Source organism: Aethina tumida, chromosome 6 (genome assembly GCF_024364675.1).
Source record: "Aethina tumida isolate Nest 87 chromosome 6, icAetTumi1.1, whole genome shotgun sequence".
In the NCBI taxonomy this organism is placed as follows: Eukaryota; Metazoa; Arthropoda; class Insecta; order Coleoptera; family Nitidulidae; genus Aethina; species Aethina tumida.
In genome coordinates this window covers 11,912,020-11,932,073 of record NC_065440.1, presented here as the reverse complement: position 1 = coordinate 11,932,073, position 20,054 = coordinate 11,912,020, and the positions used below count along the sequence as shown (strand labels likewise).

Genomic DNA, 20,054 nt, shown 5'->3' with positions numbered 1-20,054 from the left:
TGACTTACTACAAATATTTTCTTTTAATTTAATGATAATACTTTAATTTACAAAATAAAATCTATTTAATTCAGTTGTTGTTTTATATATTAATCCAGTTACTAATTAAGACTATTCTGGATATAAAATTACATTGATATTTGTAGTCTGGTGGTGCTGTTTTAATAAAAATCTAGTTTTGAGTTCTCCTGTGTTCATTTATTGTTATATTTGATTTCGACAAAAATAAAATAAAAAACACTTAAATCAGTATTAAATTTATTCAATAATATTCGATTATTACTAAAAGGACTAGAGACAATCTTAGGAAAAATGTCTTTAATGGGAAAAACATGTAATAGTAGTAAAAAATTGACTTGATTCCTTTTAATAAATAACCGATTAAATTGCATTAACATTAATAATTATTTACAAACAATTCTTATCTACAAAAAATAACTTAGTTCATTGTGTGTAGCACAACAAAGGCAGTGTCAATTGAATAAATATTATCCAACTGTAACAAATGATACAGCACAACATTCAATAATATTAAATTACATAACTTATTGTCCAGATCATATTTCAATTTAAATAAGTCCGTGCAAAATTGATTAGGCTAAGCTTTCGTTGGCTTTCAAATTGACGTCGTACATTCCGTCCTGCACGTGGCCGGAGTGTTTCTTCACCCTTGGAGGCGGCCTGGGGACGACGTTCACGTTCTTCATGTTCTCCGCCTGTTTCTCCTGCGGCTTCTGCGTTTTTTTCCCAATCCATTGTTTAATCTTACCACCAATCTGGTAGAAATGAAAGTATAACAGGAACAATATTGAAAATACCACTAAAAAAGACACCAGCGATATGATGAGGGTGGAGATGGGGTTGTAGGCGGGCTCCGGCACCGGCACTTGGGCCGTGGTGGTTTCCGGCGTGTATTCCGGCACCATTTCCTCGTCGGTGGCCTTGCCGGTGATGCTGATGTCGGCGCACGCCCTGAACTCCTCCTGAGGGCCGCAGCCCACCGCCCCCGTGCCGTTGGGACAGTTGCCCCAGTTGTTGCCGGCCACGTAGCGCCACTGGAGGAGGCAGTGCTCGCAGGACTTCTTGGGCAGGCGGTACTTGATCTCGTACACCTTGTTGCCGTCCTTGGGGTAGAACTTGGTGTCGCCGTCCTGTCGCCGGGCCAGCTTCAGCACGTTCTTGTCCAGGCACTCTTGCGTCGCCGTCTTGTAGTCGGGACAGATGGCGAACTCGAAGTAGCCGAAGTGGGACGCCGTGAGTTCGACTCGGATGTTGATGATGCCGCCGACGCCGTACTTGCGGACTATGACGCCCTGGCCGTAGGTGCCGCCGTACTCGTGCGCCCTAGGTGTCCTACAGCAACCAAATCGTTAACTAACTAATAGAAAAATGTACCTAAGTATTACTTTGAGTCCCAGGGGTCGCCGCACACGCCGCACTTGCCCTCGTTCTTCACCCATTGTCTGGTGAAACCGCCGCAGTACAGCTCGTGGTCGTTGTAATTGTGCGGGGTGTTGAAACCGTATCTGCGAACGTAATTGCACGTTATTAACGTCTAATTGTTGCTAATTATGGAATTACCTCCAGGCTGATGCCCGACTCGGCGGTTCTATCAGTCTTCCGTGTCCTTGTACTTTGTTAATTGTGAACAACGATAGGATCAAACAGGATAGTTGCAGAATCATCCTGAAATTAAATAAATAATTTATAATACTTGTTATATAATTGTTACACCTGCCTTTAAGAATTTAGGTGTTTTAAACCCACTTGAAGATTTATTGTTTGTTTATAACATTTTATTCGTAGGTGGCTTTTTTGGTTGCCCCAACTTCTTTATAATGTACCGTTTCATTTTTGACACTGGTGTCGTTTGTTTGTTAACAATTGTTGGAACAAAACCGGTGAAAGTAGATATTAGAAATTGTTCCGATAGATTGTGGGTATTATAGAAAAATTATAACGTTGGATTTGGATGTAAATTGATGCTTTGCGTGATTATAATGTAATTTTTTTATTCAGCAATCGTTGACAGAAGATAAGAGAAAGTGTCTCGTTAAAAAGTCCAAATATGTACATTTTGATGAGAAAATTTAAATTTTAAATATTTGAACATAACAAGTTACATAAAAGTGTTGTAGTCAAATCGTTTGTTTGAAATTGAGACTTATTTAATCGATTATAGGTCCAAATTGCTAAATTTAATATGTTTCATAATTAATTGACATTTTATCTTCATTTTTAACAGATTTTTATTAATATTGTTTGATTTTAAATTTGCTAATTTTCTCAATTTTGCTGAATTTTTAGTTTTGCTTTTATTAGTTCATTTTATAAATTTTAATTATTTAATACATACATATTTTTTTAATTTTTTAAAAATTTTCTTTATTTTTTTCTCAATTTTTTTCAATTTTTAGTATTTATTTTCCTGAATTTTTTGTTTTGTTTTACCTTTATCTATGAATATTTTTTAATCAAGCCAGATTAAAAACTATAATTAATTATAATATTTTATTTTTTGTAATTTTTAAAAGATTTTTATCAAATTTTTTTTGGATTTTAATTTCAGTTTAAATATACTAAATTATGCTTTAATTACTTCATTTTAGAAATTTTAATTATTTAATTAAATAACATAAATATATATTTCATTAATTTTTTAAAAAATATTCTTTATGTTTTTCTGAATTTTTAGTTTTGTTTTACCTTTATGTATGAGTATTTTTTAATGAAGCCAGTTAAAAAATCATAAGTATAGAATTAATTATAATAATATTTTTTCAATATTTTCATCATTATTAAAAGATTTTTATCATAATTTTGTTGAATTTTAATTTCATCTTATTAATACATTATATATTAAATTTTGTTTTAATTACTTCATTTTAGAAATTTTAATTATTTAGTTAATAACATAAATATATTTTTCATCAATTTTTAAAAGTTTTTCTTTATTTTTAAATATACTAAATTTTGCTTATATTACTTCATATTTTTTTAATTTTTTAAAAGGTTTTCTTTATTTTCTCTCAATTTTCCTGAATTTTTAGCTTTGATTTACCTTTATCTATTTTTAATTAAGCCAGTTTAAATGTTTTACCTTTATCGATGAATATTTTTTTTAATAAATTTTTTCTTGTAATTTTTAAAAGATTTTTATTATAATTTTGTTGAATTTTAATTTCAGCTTAAATATATTAAATTTTCCTTTAATTATTTCATTTTATAAAATTTATTTATTTACTTAAATAACACAAAATATATTAAATTTTGCATTAATTACTTCATTTTAGAAAATCTAATTATTTAATTAAATAACATAAATATATTTTCCTTTAATTTTTAAAAAGGTTTTCTTTATTGTTTTATCAAATTTCCTGAATTTTTAGTTTTGTTTTACCTTTATCTGTGAATATTTTTGAATCAAGCCAGTTTAAAAATTATAATAGAATTAATTATAAAAATATTGTTTAAATATTTTTTTTTGTCATTTTTAAAAGATTTTATAATAATTTTGTTGAATTTTAATTTTAGCTTAAATATATTAAATTATGTATTAATTACTTCATTTTAGAAAATCTAATTATTTAATTGAATAACATAAAAATATTTTTCTTTATTTTTTTAAAAGGTTTTATCTATCAATATTTTTTATCAAGTTACTTTTAAAATTATAATTATAGAATTAATTATAATAATATTTTTTAAGTAATTTTTTTCTTGTTATTTTTAAAAGATTTTTATGATAATTTTGTTGAATTTTAATTTCTGTTTAAATATATCAAGTTTTGCTTTAGTTACTTCACTTTAGAAAATCTAATTATTTAATTGAATAACAGAAATATATTTTCCTTTAATTTTTAAAAGTTTTTAGTTTTGTTTTACCTTTATTTATCAATAGTTTTTATCAAGTCATTTAAAAAATTATAATTATAGAATTAATTATAATAATATTTTTTAAATAATTCTTTTCTTGTTATTTTTAAAAGATTTTTTGTGATAATTTTGTTGAATTTTAATTTCTGCTTAAATATATCAAGTTTTGCTTTAGTTACTTCATTTTAGAAAATCTAATAATTTAATTAAGTAACATAAATATATTTTTCTTTAATTTTTAAAAGGTTTTCTTCATTTTTTCTCATTTTTTTTTTAATTTTTAGTTTTGTTTTACCTGTGAATAATAAAGCCAGTTTAAAAATTATAATAGTAATATTGTTTAAATATTTTTTTTTGTCATTTTTAAAAGATTTTTATAATAATTTTGATGTATTTTAATTCCAACTTACATATATCAAATTTTGCATTAATTACTTCATTTTAGAAAATCTAATTATTTAATTGAATAACAGAAATATATTTACCTTTAATTTTTAAAAGGTTTCCTTTATTTTTTTTCTCAATTTTCCTCAATTTTTAGTTTTGTTTTACCTTAATTTATCAATATTTTTTGTCAAGTCACTTTAAAAATTATAATTATAGAATTAGATATAATAATATAGTTTAAATAATTTTTTTCCTGGTATTTTTAAAAGATTTTTATGATAATTTTGTTGAATTTTAATTTCTGCTTAAATATATCAAGTTTTGCTTAAGTTACTTCATTTTAGAAAGTCTAATTATTTAATTAAATAACATAAATATATTTTTCTATATTTTTTAAAAGGTTTTCATTTCATTTTTTCTCAATTTTTTTGAATTTTTTGTTTTGTTTTACCTTTATCTGTGAATATTTTTTATATTTTTATTACAGGATTAATTATAATATTTTTTAAATAAATTTTTTCTTGTCATTTTTTAAAGATATTTATCATAATATTGTTGAATTTTAATTTCCGCTTAAATATGTTAAATTTTGCTTTAATTACTTCATTTTAGAAAATTTAATTATTTAATTAAATAACAGATAAATTTTTCTTTAATTTTTTAAAAGGTTTCCTTATTTTTTTTCTCAATTTTCTTGACTTTTTAGTTTTGTTAATCATGCTAGTTTAAATATTATAATTATGGAATTAATTATAATATTTTTTAAATAATTTTTTTTTTTCAATTTTATATTAATTTTATTGAATTTTAATTATTTAATTAAATAATATAAAAATAATATTAATATTATTGACTTTTTAAATGGCTTTATAGTTTTGTTTAACCAAAATATGTAATTTTCATTAGTTATTCGAGTTAACATTAATCGTAATAATGTTTTACAAATAATTTTTTAGCCTCTTTTGTGTTAAACATAAAATATTTTAGAATCAAACTGTTTGGAATTTAATATTTATTTTAATCAGTGACAGCTTCAAATCCAAGTAACTGACATTTACAACTAAGGATCGCATTAAAACGATCCAACCAAAAACTTATTTAAATCACAATAAAAAAAAAAACATGTTTATGCCACCATTAATATAAACATCAATAATTAAATTGGCGGATCTATTTAATTTGTGCACGACCAAGTTAGTTATGGAGGTGGGTGGCTTCACCATCTACGTCCCAAGTTCAAAAAACTCATAAAATTATGTATTTTATCAAAATTCATGAGTACGAGCATCTCACTTTCGGATTTCTTCCCATGCTCCACATACCATTGTTCACACGTTTTATTACTTTCGATATTGCGTCCTCGTGACATTTTTTTGTATTTTGAATGTGATTCAATTAACCGGGATTAAGTCGTTTAATTATCGGCTTTCACTTGATTTAAATGTACCAAAGTGTTCCAACCTTTTGTCTTATATAACAATTAAAAATGGATAGATAAATCTTTAAACCTTCGAATCTTTAATGTGCAATATTTGCCACCAAATCACTGAACATTATAATAGCACAAACACAGAGTACATTAAACTATTAACTAACGTTAATTGAGCGGTTGGAACAATTTAATAATATTCCTTGCGCAATCCTCAATGTCATTTTGCAGAAATTATCGCAACAACATGTTAATATTTGTAACATGTGCCTATAAAAATTGTCAACGAGTTTACTTATTAAGGTTCATTGAAATCGAACGTAACACTTTAAAGGAAAAACTGTGCAACTTTCTAATTATCATAACTGAATACGTTTAACTTGTCCAAACGATAAGGTGCACTGAGGTTTTGTTTGTTGTTTAGTTCTCCTCGATTTATAGATTGAAGAGCTACTGGTAGCTTTGTTTATGTTTATTGAAAGTGATTTAGCTTCAGGCAACGAAATTCTGCCATCTTTACTTACTTAATGGGGTTAATTAGTCTCATAATTATAATTTCCATATTGGGAGCATTTAATTATTATTTAAAATTCAAGAAAATTGACTAAATAATCTTAAAAATCTTTTAAAAAATTTAAAAATTTATTTAAAATTTAATAACTATGTCAAAAAATCTTTAAATTCTTTTAAAAATTCCAATGTAAAAATAAATGTATATTAATTAAATTTATAATTATAATTTTTTAAAGTGGGGGTACTAAAAATATTTTATTTTATGAAATGAAAAAATATTTAAAACATTTTAAAAATTTAAAAAAATATATTTAATATTATTTAAAATTCAAGATAATTGGGAAAAGAAGCTTAAAAAGCTTTTAAAAAATCTAAGGAAAAATATGTTTATATTAATTAATTTATAAATTATAATTTCCTAATTGGAACGTTTTATTTAATATTTACAATTCAATAACATTCAGAAAAAATCTTTAAATTATTTTAAAGGTCAATGAAAAAATATATTTATGTTAATTAATTTTATAAATATAATTTCCAAAGTGGTTCTAATAATATTTTATTTAACAGAACATTTAGAAATAAATCTTTAAAACATTTTAAAAATTTGGGGAAAAATATATTTATGCCAATTAAATTAACATTTATAATTTTTGGAAAAGGTTAATTAAAATATGTTTTAAATTAGAAAAATTGGGGAAATTTTCTTTAAAATAATGCAAAATAATTTGAATTGGGTTAATTAATTTTATAATTATTATTTTTAAATTGGGAGCATTTAATATTATTTAAAATTCAAGATAATTAAGGAAAGAAGCATAAAAATTTTTTTAAAAATCTAAGAAAAAATATTAATAATATATTAATTAATTTTTTGAATTATAATTTCCAACTTGGAACATTTTATTTGATAATTAAAATTCAATAACACTGAGAAAAAATCTTTAAATTATTTTAAAAGTGTCAATGAAATAATATATTTATGTTAATTAATTTTATAAATATAATTTACGAAGTGGTGCTAATAATATTGTATTTAACAGAACATTTAGAAATAAATCTTTAAAATATTTTAAAAATTTGAGGAAAAAATATATTTATGCCAATTAAATTAATATTTATAATTTTTGGAAAAGATTAATTAAAATATGTTTTAAATTTGAAAAATTGGGGAAATTTTCTTTAAAATAATGCAAAATAATTTGAATTGGGTTAATTAATTTTATAATTATTATTTTTGAATTGGGAGCATTCAATATTATTTAAAATTCAAGATAATTAAGGAAAGAAGCTTAAAAATTTTTTTAAAAATCTAAGAAAAAATATTAATAATATATTAATTAATTTTTTGAATTACAATTTCCAACTTGGAACATTTTATTTAATAATTAAAATTCAATAACACTGAGAAAAAATCTTTAAATTATTTTAAAAGTGTCAATGAAAAAATATATTTATGTTAATTAATTTTATAATTATAATTTCCAAAGTGGTGCTAATAATATTTTATTTAACAGAACATTTAGAAATAAATTTTTAAAACATTTTAAAAATTTGAGGAAAAAATATATTTATGCCAATTAAATTAATATATATAATTTTTGAAAAAGATTAGTTAAAATATCTTTTAAAATTAGTAAAATTGCGGAAATTATCTTTAAAATAATGCAAAATAATTTGAATTGGGTTAATTAATTTTATAATTACAATTTTTATTTATTTAAAAAGATAATTGAGGAAAGAACCTTAAAAATCTTTTAAAAAATCAAAGAAAAAATATGTTTATGTTAATATATAAATTATATATAATATAATTATTATTATTTAATTTATATTATTAAAAAAATTTAATAATGTCAATTAAAAATATATTTATTAATTTTATGATTATAATTTCCAAATTGGGAGGTTTTAATAATATTTTAAGTAACAGAATATTTAGACGAAAATCTGAGGAAAAATATATTTATGTTAATTAAGTTGTAAATTTAGCAAATTTGGGGAAATATTCTTTAAAAAATGGAAGAAAAATGTTGAATTTGGTTAATTAATTTTATAATTATAATTCCCAAATTGAGAGTATTTAATATTATTTAAAATTCAAGAAAATTGAACAAAGAATCTTAAAAACTTTTGAAATATCTACAGAAAAATATGTTAATTAACTTTTTAAATTATAATTTCCAAATTGGAAGGTTTTAATAATATTTAAAATTTACTAACATTTAGAAAAAAATCTTTAAAACGTTTTAAAAATTTGAGGAAAAACATATTTATGCTAATTAATTTAATAATTATATTTTTTTAAAAAGAATTATTAAAATATTTGGGGAAATTTTCTTTAAAAAACTCAAGAAAAAACCTGAATTGGGTTAATTAATTTTATAATTGTAATTTCCAAATAGGGAGAATTTAATATTATTTAAAATTCAAGAAAATTGAGGGATAAATATTCAAAACCTTTTAAAAAATCCATCAAAAAATATGCTTATGTTCATTAATTTTTTAATTTATAATTTCTAAATTGGAATGTTTTAATAATATTTAAAATTCAATAATATTGGGAAAAAATATATAACTCTTTTAAAGGTGCCAATGAAAAATATATATAGATTAATCAATTTTATAATTATAATTCCAAATTGGGAGGTTTTAATAATACTTTAATTAAAAGAACATTTAGAAAAAAAAAATATTTAAAACATTAGACATCTTAAACATCTCTTAAAAGACATAAGAAAAAATAAGTTTATGTTAATTAATTTTGTAAATTATAATTTCCAAACTGGAAGGTTTTATTTAATATTTAAAATTCAATAACGTTGAGAAAAAATATTTAAATTCTTTTCAAAGTGCCAAAGAAATTTTTAAAAATTTAGAAATAAAACTCAAGAAAATCTTTTAAAAAGTCTAAGGAATGATATACTTATGTTAATTAATTGTTTAAATTATAATTTCCAAATTGGAAAGTTTGATTTAATATTTAAAATTCAATAACATTGAGAAAAAATTTTAAATTCTTTTAAAAGTGTCAATGAAAAAATATATTTAGGTTAATTAATTTTATAATTATAATTTCCAAATTGGGAGGTTTTAATAAAATTTTAATTAAAAGAACATTTAGAAAAAATCTTTAAACTATTTTAAAAATTTTATAAACAATATATTTTTGGTAATTAAATTAATAATTGTATAATTATAATTTCTAAATTAGGAGATTTAAATAATATTTTAATGAAAAGAACATTTTAAAAAAATCTTTAAAATACTGAGAAAAAAAGTGCCAATGAAGAAATATATTGCCTTAATTAATTTCATATTTATAATTTCCAGATTGAGAGGTTTTAATGATGAAATTTCTAAGACCTCTTTAAATAATGTAAAAAAAAAGACAAATTATAATTTAAAAAAAAATAATTATTAATGTATAATATGTATAAAATATATTTTGTTTATAACATTATAGAGAAATTCAGCGGTAAAAGTATTTCACACAAAAAATGTGAAAACCAAAAATAAAAAATTTAAATGCCTTAAAACAACAAAGAAATAATTTATATCTCGTACTATTTTAATAAATTCGCAATAAAGTGCGTTTTATTAACACAAAAAAATACTTCTTGTTCACGTCTGGATAAATAAATTACCATATTTTATGAACCCACCGTTCCAAAAACCCGAAAACTGACACAAAACATTCAGACCATAAAATAGAATAAACCGTCCATTAAAACATTGCGGACAATTAATTAAAAAAAATAATAAAATAAAATCACCGCTTCTTGTTAACATGTCTGGAGATGATTATACGGTTTCCGTACTTAATTCACTATGAAAAAAAAATATGTACACGGTTCGCAAACCACGAATAACGCCAATTAAGCGTTTTATAAACATTTTCACATGCGAAATTTTATCTTACCGTATGAGAAATTCGTGTAAAAATATGCGTTTTGTAACATGAAAGTGTGCATTTTTTAATACCAGGTGTAATCGTTGTGTTGCACAATGCGAAATTATGGAAAAACTATTTGGTTTCAATTCACAACGGTCATTAGTGGTGTTAATAAGTGTAAGAAACTATTTATGTGAACATTTTTCTACACAAAAATCCAAAATACGTAAACTATTTTGTTTATTTTATTAGTAAATCTATAACTAAGCACTTTTCTACCAACATCAACTTTACATCAGAATCTACCCGAATAATTGACTTAACACCATCAACTTCTGTGGATATTTTCCATTAAAGTACTGTTGCCTGTTGATTTGTACTTAAAAATGCACTTCCTTACTATTTTTTATTTTATTTTAAGACCCTACATCAAGATCTACCTCAAAGGTTGAGTTAAAAAGACATTTTTCTATTTTGTATTAATTTATTTTAAAATTCTACACCAGAATCTACACAGAGGTTGACTTTTGGTGGAAACACTTATTAACACCACTAATTTATGTGGATAATTTTGAACAGAAAGACCAAAGAAACATAAATACTTAATTATGAATTTCATTAACCATTAAAGAAGTGTTGTCTGTTGATTTAGAGTTAAAAATGCACTTCTTTACTATTTTTTATTTTATTTTAAGACTCTACATAAAGATCTACCTCAAAGGTTGAGCTAAAAAGAAACATTTCTATTTTGTATTAATTTATTTTAAAATGCTACACCAGAACCTACACAGAGGTTGACTTTTGGTGGAAACACTTATTAACACCACTAATTTATGTGGATAATTTTGAACAGAAAGACCAAAGAAACATAAATACTTAATTATGAATTTCATCATCCATTAAAGAAGTGTTGTCTGTTGATTTAGAGTTAAAAATGCACTTCTTTACTATTTTTTATTTTATTTTAAGACTCTACATAAAGATCTACCTCAAAGGTTGAGCTAAAAAGACACATTTCTATTTTGTATTAATTTATTTTAAAATTCTACACCAGAACCTACACAGAGGTTGACTTTTGGTGGAAACACTTATTAACACCACTAATTTATGTGGATAATTTTGAACAGAAAGACCAAAGAAACATAAATACTTAATTATGAATTTCATTAACCATTAAAGAAGTGTTGTCTGTTGATTTAGAGTTAAAAATGCACTTCTTTACTATTTTTTATTTTATTTTAAGACTCTATATAAAGATCTACCTCAAAGGTTGAGCTAAAAAGAAACATTTCTATTTTGTATTAATTTATTTTAAAATTCTACACCAGAACCTACACAGAGGTTGACTTTTGGTGGAAACACTTATTAACACCACTAATTTATGTGGATAATTTTGAACAGAAAGACCAAAGAAACATAAATACTTAATTATGAATTTCATCATCCATTAAAGAAGTGTTGTCTGTTGATTTAGAGTTAAAAATGCACTTCTTTACTATTTTTTATTTTATTTTAAGACTCTACATAAAGATCTACCTCAAAGGTTGAGCTAAAAAGAAACATTTCTATTTTGTATTAATTTATTTTAAAATTCTACACCAGAACCTACACAGAGGTTGACTTTTGGTGGAAACACTTATTAACACCACTAATTTATGTGGATAATTTTGAACAGAAAGACCAAAGAAACATAAATACTTAATTATGAATTTCATTAACCATTAAAGAAGTGTTGTCTGTTGATTTAGAGTTAAAAATGCACTTCTTTACTATTTTTTATTTTATTTTAAGACTCTACATAAAGATCTACCTCAAAGGTTGAGCTAAAAAGAAACATTTCTATTTTGTATTAATTTATTTTAAAATTCTACACCAGAACCTACACAGAGGTTGACTTTTGGTGGAAACACTTATTAACACCACTAATTTATGTGGATAATTTTGAACAGAAAGACCAAAGAAACATAAATACTTAATTATGAATTTCATCATCCATTAAAGAAGTGTTGTCTGTTGATTTAGAGTTAAAAATGTACTTCTTTACTATTTTTTATTTTATTTTAAGACTCTACATAAAGATCTACCTCAAAGGTTGAGCTAAAAAGAAACATTTCTATTTTGTATTAATTTATTTTAAAATTCTACACCAGAACCTACACAGAGGTTGACTTTTGGTGGAAACACTTATTAACACCACTAATTTATGTGGATAATTTTGAACAGAAAGACCAAAGAAACATAAATACTTAATTATGAATTTCATCGTCCATTAAAGAAGTGTTGTCTGTTGATTTAGAGTTAAAAATGCACTTCTTTACTATTTTTTATTTTATTTTAAGACCCTACATCAAGATCTACCTCAATGGTTGAGTTAAAAAGACACTTTTCTATTTTGTATTAATTTATTTTAAAATTCTACAGCAGAATCTACACAGAGGTTGACTTTTGGTGGGAACACTTATTAACACCACTAATTTATGTGGATAATTTTGAACAGAAAGACCAAAGAAACATAAATACTTAATTATGAATTTTATCATCCATTAAAGAAGTGTTGTCTGTTGATTTAGAGTTAAAAAGGCACTTCCTTACTATTTTTTTATTTTATTTTAAGACCCTACATCAAGATCTACCTCAAAGGTTGAGTTAAAAAGACACTTTCCTATTTTGTATTAATTTATTTTAAAATTCTACACCAGAATCTACACAGAGGTTGACTTTTGGTGGAAACACTTATTAACACCACTAATTTATGTGAATAATTTTGAACATAAGACCAAAGAAACATAAATACTCAATTATGAATTTCATCATCCATTAAAGAAGTGTTGTCTGTTGATTTAGAGTTAAAAATGCACTTCCTTACTATTTTTTTATTTTATTTTAAGACCCTACATCAAGATCTACCTCAAAGGTTGAGTTAAAAAGACACTTTCCTATTTTGTATTAATTTATTTTAAAATTCTACACCAGAATCTACACAGAGGTTGACTTTTGGTGGAAACACTTATTAACACCACTAATTTATGTGAATAATTTTGAACATAAGACCAAAGAAACATAAATACTCAATTATGAATTTCATCATCCATTAAAGAAGTGTTGTCTGTTGATTTAAAGTTAAAAAGGCACTTCCTTACTATTTTTTTATTTTATTTTAAGACCCTATATCAAGATCTACCTCAAAGGTTGAGTTAAAAAGACACTTTCCTATTTTGTATTAATTTATTTTAAAATTCTACACCAGAATCTACATAGAGGTTGACTTTTGGTGGAAACACTTATTAACACCACTAATTTATGTGAATAATTTTGAACATAAGACCAAAGAAACATAAATACTCAATTATGAATTTCATCATCCATTAAAGAAGTGTTGTCTGTTGATTTAGAGTTAAAAATGCACTTCCTTACTATTTTTTATTTTATTTTAAGACTCTACATCAAGATCTACCTCAAAGGTTGAGTTAAAAAGACATTTTTCTATTTTGTATTAATTTATTTTAAAATTCGACACCAGAATCTACACAAAGGTTGACTTAAGGTCGAAACACTTCTTAACATCACCAATTTATGTGGATATTTGTAGTACAAAGACCAAAGAAACATAAATACTTAGTTATGAGTTTAATCATCCATTAAAGAAGTAATGTCTGTTGATGTAGAGTTATAAGGCTGAGTTAAAAAGGTTTAAAAGGCACTTTCCCCTAATCAATTAACACAATTATAATTTTTTATTAACATTTTAATAGTTATATTCATTAACAAATATAATTATAAAAAAATTCTTTCCCAATTTTCTACAAATTTAATTTCTATAAACCTGCTTTTTGAAAATTATTTTGTTTTAAATAGTTTTTTAATGTTTCTGTAATATTCCTAATAAGTTTTTAAACTTTAAACGTTTATGAGAATTATAATTAATTAACTAATTTATTTATTTATAACACAAAATATTGATTTTTTATGCATTTTTTATCATTCTCCCATTAATATAATAACAATAAAATAAGATTTGCAACAAAAATAAATTAAAAATTTAAATTTACTTACATATTGAATAATCTATTTTTAATTTGGTTGGATATTGTTTCAGTTCAAGGATAACATTAGAATATTACATAACTAAACTGTTTTTTATCATTTGCAATTGGTATGTTTACTTCCTTTCAATGTTATGAAATGTAAAAGGTTCGTTGACTGAAACTCTCTATTTATTGATGCTTTTCAGTATTTTTTCCTTCATATTTTTATCACCGCTAAAAATTTGAAACTTTCCAACACTCAATCCTAAGACATTATTAATTTATTCGTTTTCACTCATTGCTGTTCTTTGAAATGAACAAAACATATTTGAATCACGACTTAAGGCTACTTAAGCTGAGGTCAGTTAAGCCGGGCCTTGATTATCGAAGGAACCGGAAATGGTTCCACACAAAAAAAGAAATAAGTGAATCAACGACGATTTCAAAGAACTATTTAATGAATCACGGCACGAAATTTGTGTTAAGAGTTAACTCACCTTTCGATAATGATTAATTTAAAATTTATCCATCAAACAACAGGCAACAACACTCAATATTAAATCACTGACGATGAGAAAGCACTGCACTTTTACTGATACTAATTAATATAAAATTGGAATGTTATCGATTTGTTTTGGTTTTTGAATGAGAGTAGTTCGGTTCTGTTCGTTTTGTGGAATTGGTAGGAAGTCGGTGTGGATAGAAATCGGCCACCTTCCACAAGAAGTGGATTCCGTCGACTGCGTCTGCATTTACTAGTTTCTGGTTGTTAACCCACTTTTCCGTTCGGACTTCAGAACCGATCCCAGGCGAGACTACTAAGAAACTGTTACTAATTGCTTATTATGGTTTGTCAATAAGATAAAGATAAAGGAGTTGCAAATACTTACTGTTAAATTAAACATTTCCGAAAAAGGTGTTCGAAGGAAATAATTTAAGAGAAAAATCAAAGAAAAAATAGGAAAATAAAAGATTAAAATAATATATCAGGTAATTTTTCATTTAGAGACGTCATAGTTCTATAAATTTCTGCTGTATTCTTAAAATTAACAAGAGTAACAACTGTAGAAAAAATACTCCAGCAAAACTCTTAAAAATATAAAATCTTAGACGAAAAGTTAAATATGACATTATGACTTAATCAAAGAATAAACGACTAAATATGAAACAAATAATATTGAATTTAAATTGCTTTTAAACCACAGAAAATATACTAAAAATAATTTAAATGAATAAGGACAAAATTAACACAAGAAAGTTGGGAAAAAATTAGGGAAATTTGAAGAAATTGTTGCTAAATAAACTGTTAATAATATACCATATAATTTTTTCATTTAGAGACGTTATAGGTCTATAAATGTCTGCTGTATTCTTAAAATTAACAAAAGTAACAACAGTAGAAAAAATACTTCAGCAAAACTCTTGAAAATATAAAATCTTAGACGAAAGTTTAAGATGACATTATGACTTAATCAAAGAATAAACGACTAAATATGAAACAAATAATATTGATTTTAAATTGCTTTTAAACCACAGAAAATATACTAAGAATAATTTAAATGAATAAGGACAAAATTAACACAAGAAAGTTGGAAAAGAATTAGGGAAATTTGAAGAAATTTTGCTAAATAAACTGTTAATAATATATCATATAATTTTTCATTTAGAGACGTTATAGGTCTATAAATGTTTGCTGTATTTTTAAAATTAACAAGAGTAACAACAGTAGAAAAAATACTTCAGCAAAACTCTTGAAAATATAAAATCTTAGACGATAGTTTAAGATGACATTATGACTTAATCAAAGAATAAACGACTAAATATGAAACAAATAATATTGATTTTAAATTGCTTTTAAACCACAGAAAATATACTAAGAATAATTTAAATGAATAAGGACAAAATTAACACAAGAAAGTTGGAAAAGAATTAGGGAAATTTGAAGAAATTTTGCTAAATAAACTGTTAATAATATATCATATAATTTTTCATTTAGAGACGTTATAGGTCTATAAATGTCTGCTGTATTCTTAAAATTAACAAAAGTAACAACAGTAGAAAAAATACTTCAGCAAAACTCTTGAAAATATAAAATCTTAGACGATAGTTTAAGATGACATTATGACTTAATCAAAGAATAAACGACTAAATATGAAACAAATAATATTGATTTTAAATTGCTTTTAAACCACAGAAAATATACTAAGAATAATTTAAATGAATAAGGACAAAATTAACACAAGAAAGTTGGAAAAGAATTAGGGAAATTTGAAGAAATTTTGCTAAATAAACTGTTAATAATATATCATATAATTTTTCATTTAGAGACGTTATAGGTCTATAAATGTTTGCTGTATTTTTAAAATTAACAAGAGTAACAACAGTAGAAAAGGTACTTCAGCAAAACTCTTAAAAATATAAAATCTTAGACGAAAAGTTTAAGATGACATTATGACTTAATCAAAGAATAAACGACTAAATATGAAACAAATAATATTGAATTTAAATTGTTTTTAAACCACAGAAAATACACTAAAAATAATTTGAAGGAAAGAGGACAAAATTAACACAAGAAAGTTGGGAAAAAATTAGGGAAATTTGAAGAAATTGTTGCTAAATAAACTGTTAATAATATACCATATAATTTTTTCGTTTAGAGACGTTATAGTATTATAAATTTTTTTTGTATTCTTGAAATTAACAACAGTAACAACAGTAGAAAAAATTGCTTCAGCAAAACTCTTAAAAATGTAAAATCTTTGATTGAACAAGAACAACAGTAGAAAATTCGATGATTGTCACACAAAGAGAAAACAATAAAATAAAAAACTGTTAACACAATTAACAATGTGAATAATAAAGACATGTAACTTAGGATCGTCCCAGTTACGTTTCTTCATCTTCGTTCTCGTTTCGAGTCGCTAAATTCGCCGCGTACGGAATCAGTTCCCGATTAAACAATGCCCTTTACAAACAGTTCATTTCCACACCGCAACGCCAGACAACGCAACGCGTTAATTGTTCGATGATAATGCCGAAGAGGTAACAGTGTGTAACGTGTTTGATCGCGATCGAAAATTGGAACGGAGAAGCGGCGTTTTGACCCTGATTATTCGAAGACGTTTTGATAACTGTCCGACGATGTAACAGAGGTGTGTTGAATTTCGTGATGTTTAGAATTTTTCGCGTGATCGAACTGTGTAAACTGAAAGAGGGACAGATATTATTTTAATAATTCATAATGGAAAGAAAGATAGTTAACATCAGTTTATTATATACATTTTTTGAAAATGTTTACATCATTCCTAAAATTGATGTGACCAAAAGTGTTACAAATAAGTGGACCACAGGAAGTAATTTAAAAGATTCAGATAAAATTTGCCACTTACTACAAATGAATGATGAAAAACCAGTTTCGGGTTAATATTTTATAATGGAAAAACTAACAATTATTCTTAACATTTTATTAAGTAACAATTTCTTCAAATTTCTTTAATTTTTCCTTAACTGTTTTGTGTTAATTTTGTCTTCCATTCTTTACACTGTTGTTCATATGTTTTATGTAGATTTAAATTGATTTTAATCCAGTTTTATTTGTTTCATATTTACTCCTTTTTCTTATTTTATTAAGACAAAATTCCCATCTTAACTTTTTGTTACAGACTCTTGTTAATATAATGTATAAGTCACAAATTTATAAAAGTAGGATGCCACTATATTAAAAATTAAATTAAATATTATTAACATTTTATTTAATAACAATTTTATCAAAATTTCTTTAATTTTTACTTGACTGTTTTGTAATAATTTTGTCCTCCATTCTCCACATTGTTGTTAATATATTTTATGTAGATTTAAACTGATTTTTATTCAGTGTTATTTGTTTCATATTTACACTTTTTTTGTTAAGTCACAGACTTTCCATTAAATTAAATTAATTAAACAACAAATTCTTATTTTTTATAACATATGTATTAAATTACATTATTCAAATCAGATAAAAATTATAATAGAAATTCGATAACAAAAACTGGACCGATTTTATTTTTTAAACCTGAATCTTAAAATTAAGAATTTAGAAACGGTACAAAGAAAAGTTGATCCGTTATATTAACTCATTATTTTTTTTAGTTGTCGTTAAACTTGTTTTAATTTAACATGTAAATAAATTCATAAACTACGACCTTCAACTGCTAAATTATTACTTCTATTACGTTTGATCAGTTATAATTACAGTTTCCAAAATTAAGTACCATTAAAGTAACATTATTCAATTATTAACAATGGATGGATTGAGGAAGTAAAATATAGATTTATTTAAGTTTTAAATAGGATTAAAGTAATAAGTATTATTAAATAAATATTAAAGTGACTTTGATAGATAGATTAAATAACTGAAAAATTAAAATTATATATCATTATAAATTGTTAGACAGTTTTATACATCTAATAAGCAATTTGGGATGTGTTGACGTCTTTCTTAAATACAGTTAGTTTACCTACATATATTAAACAACAATTAAACAATTTATTACTGTTTTTATTACTAAGACTTTCAAACTAAGAAAGTGAAACAATAATAAAATAAACAAAGAAGAAAAACAACTATAAATATGTTTATTTTATTCTAATTTACATTTATTAAACTTACACCAATTCATAAAGCTAAATAAAACACAATTAATTATAAAAACAATTAATTTATTAATACAAAAACTTATCTATACTTATAAGAAATAAATAATCCCTCATTTAGGACTAATAATATCTTTTACCCAATCAGAGTTGCTTTGTCAATGAAGTTTGTCATACAGAAATCTGTAATTTTATCATCTGATTTTAAAACCATACAATTACAGTTTGCTGTAACTAAAGAACTAAAGATTTGCACATTATAATAAAAATAACACAAAAAAATTATAAAAATTAAAATAACCAAAGAAATTAAACATATATAAGTACTTTATACAAATTAATAAAAATGAAATGAGAACAAAAATTATTAGAAATTGGAAAAAGAATAAAATTACAGTTTTCTGTACAACTACAAATTAACAAAAATGAAAAGTCAAAAAAATGAAGTTCTTACTAATTTTAAACAATTTTGTTGCTTTGTCAATGGAGTTTGTTTGTTATACAGAAATCTTTAATTTTATCGTCTCATTTTAAGACAATAAAATTACAATTTGCTGTGACTAAAGAATGAATATAAATAATTAATTTAGTACAATGTTCAATTAAAGTTTCTTTGAAAAATGATAAAAATAATAATAAAATTATATCACATAAATATTAAAATAACTAAGGAAATTAAATATTTCTAAAGTATAAATTAACAAAAATGAAATATTAACAAATAATGTAGTTTTTACTCATTTTAAACTTCCAAAATGTCAAAACTCTGAATTAATAAATTAAGCTAATTAATTATTTAAATATTTTGAAAACAAAAAGGGTGATTAAAATTAACGAATTCAAAGATTTGTAAATAATAAATTACTAAAACAATTTTCAGCATCTAATATTGTTTATTTTTTAAGCTGCATGTTTGTTGCTTTATTATTGAAGTATGTCGTACAGAAATCTGTAATTTTATCGTCACATTTTAAAACAATACAATTACAGTTTGCTGTATCTAAAGAATTTAATAAAAATTTCAAAGTATATTTAAAAAATAATTAAAATTACTTATAAAGATTTAAACATTATAATGAAATTAACACAAAAAAAATATAAAAATTAAAATAACGAAAGAAATTAAACATATAAAAGTACTTTATTCAAATTAATAAAAATGAAATGAGAACAAAAATCATTAGAAATTCGAAAAAGAATTATCTTCTATACAAGCAGTAAAAATTGGTTAAAATTGTTAGAAACTTTTAAAAAATGATAAATAATCAAAAAATTATTATAAATTTTCGAATAT

At 23.6% G+C, this 20,054-nt stretch overlaps 1 protein-coding gene across 3 annotated transcripts; it reads right to left on the bottom strand.

Annotated features, from left to right (window-relative positions):
* Positions 1-219: 219 nt before the first annotated feature.
* LOC109602745 (uncharacterized) lies at positions 220-15,117 on the bottom strand. Of its 3 annotated transcripts, XM_020019176.2 has the most exons (5): positions 15,016-15,117; positions 14,623-14,951; positions 1,582-1,686; positions 1,407-1,526; positions 220-1,353 (listed from the first exon to the last, which is right to left on the bottom strand). In XM_020019176.2, exons 3-5 carry the CDS (start codon positions 1,683-1,685, stop codon positions 594-596), a joined length of 984 nt encoding a protein of 327 aa, XP_019874735.2. In that variant the 5' UTR covers position 1,686; positions 14,623-14,951; positions 15,016-15,117; the 3' UTR covers positions 220-593. The 3 variants fall into 3 exon arrangements, with proteins under 3 accessions (XP_019874735.2, XP_019874734.2, XP_049824578.1); XM_020019175.2 differs by lacking the exons at positions 14,623-14,951; positions 15,016-15,117 and adding an exon at positions 5,772-5,794; XM_049968621.1 differs by lacking the exons at positions 14,623-14,951; positions 15,016-15,117 and adding an exon at positions 1,739-1,811.
* Between the last annotated feature and the right edge of the window lie 4,937 nt (positions 15,118-20,054).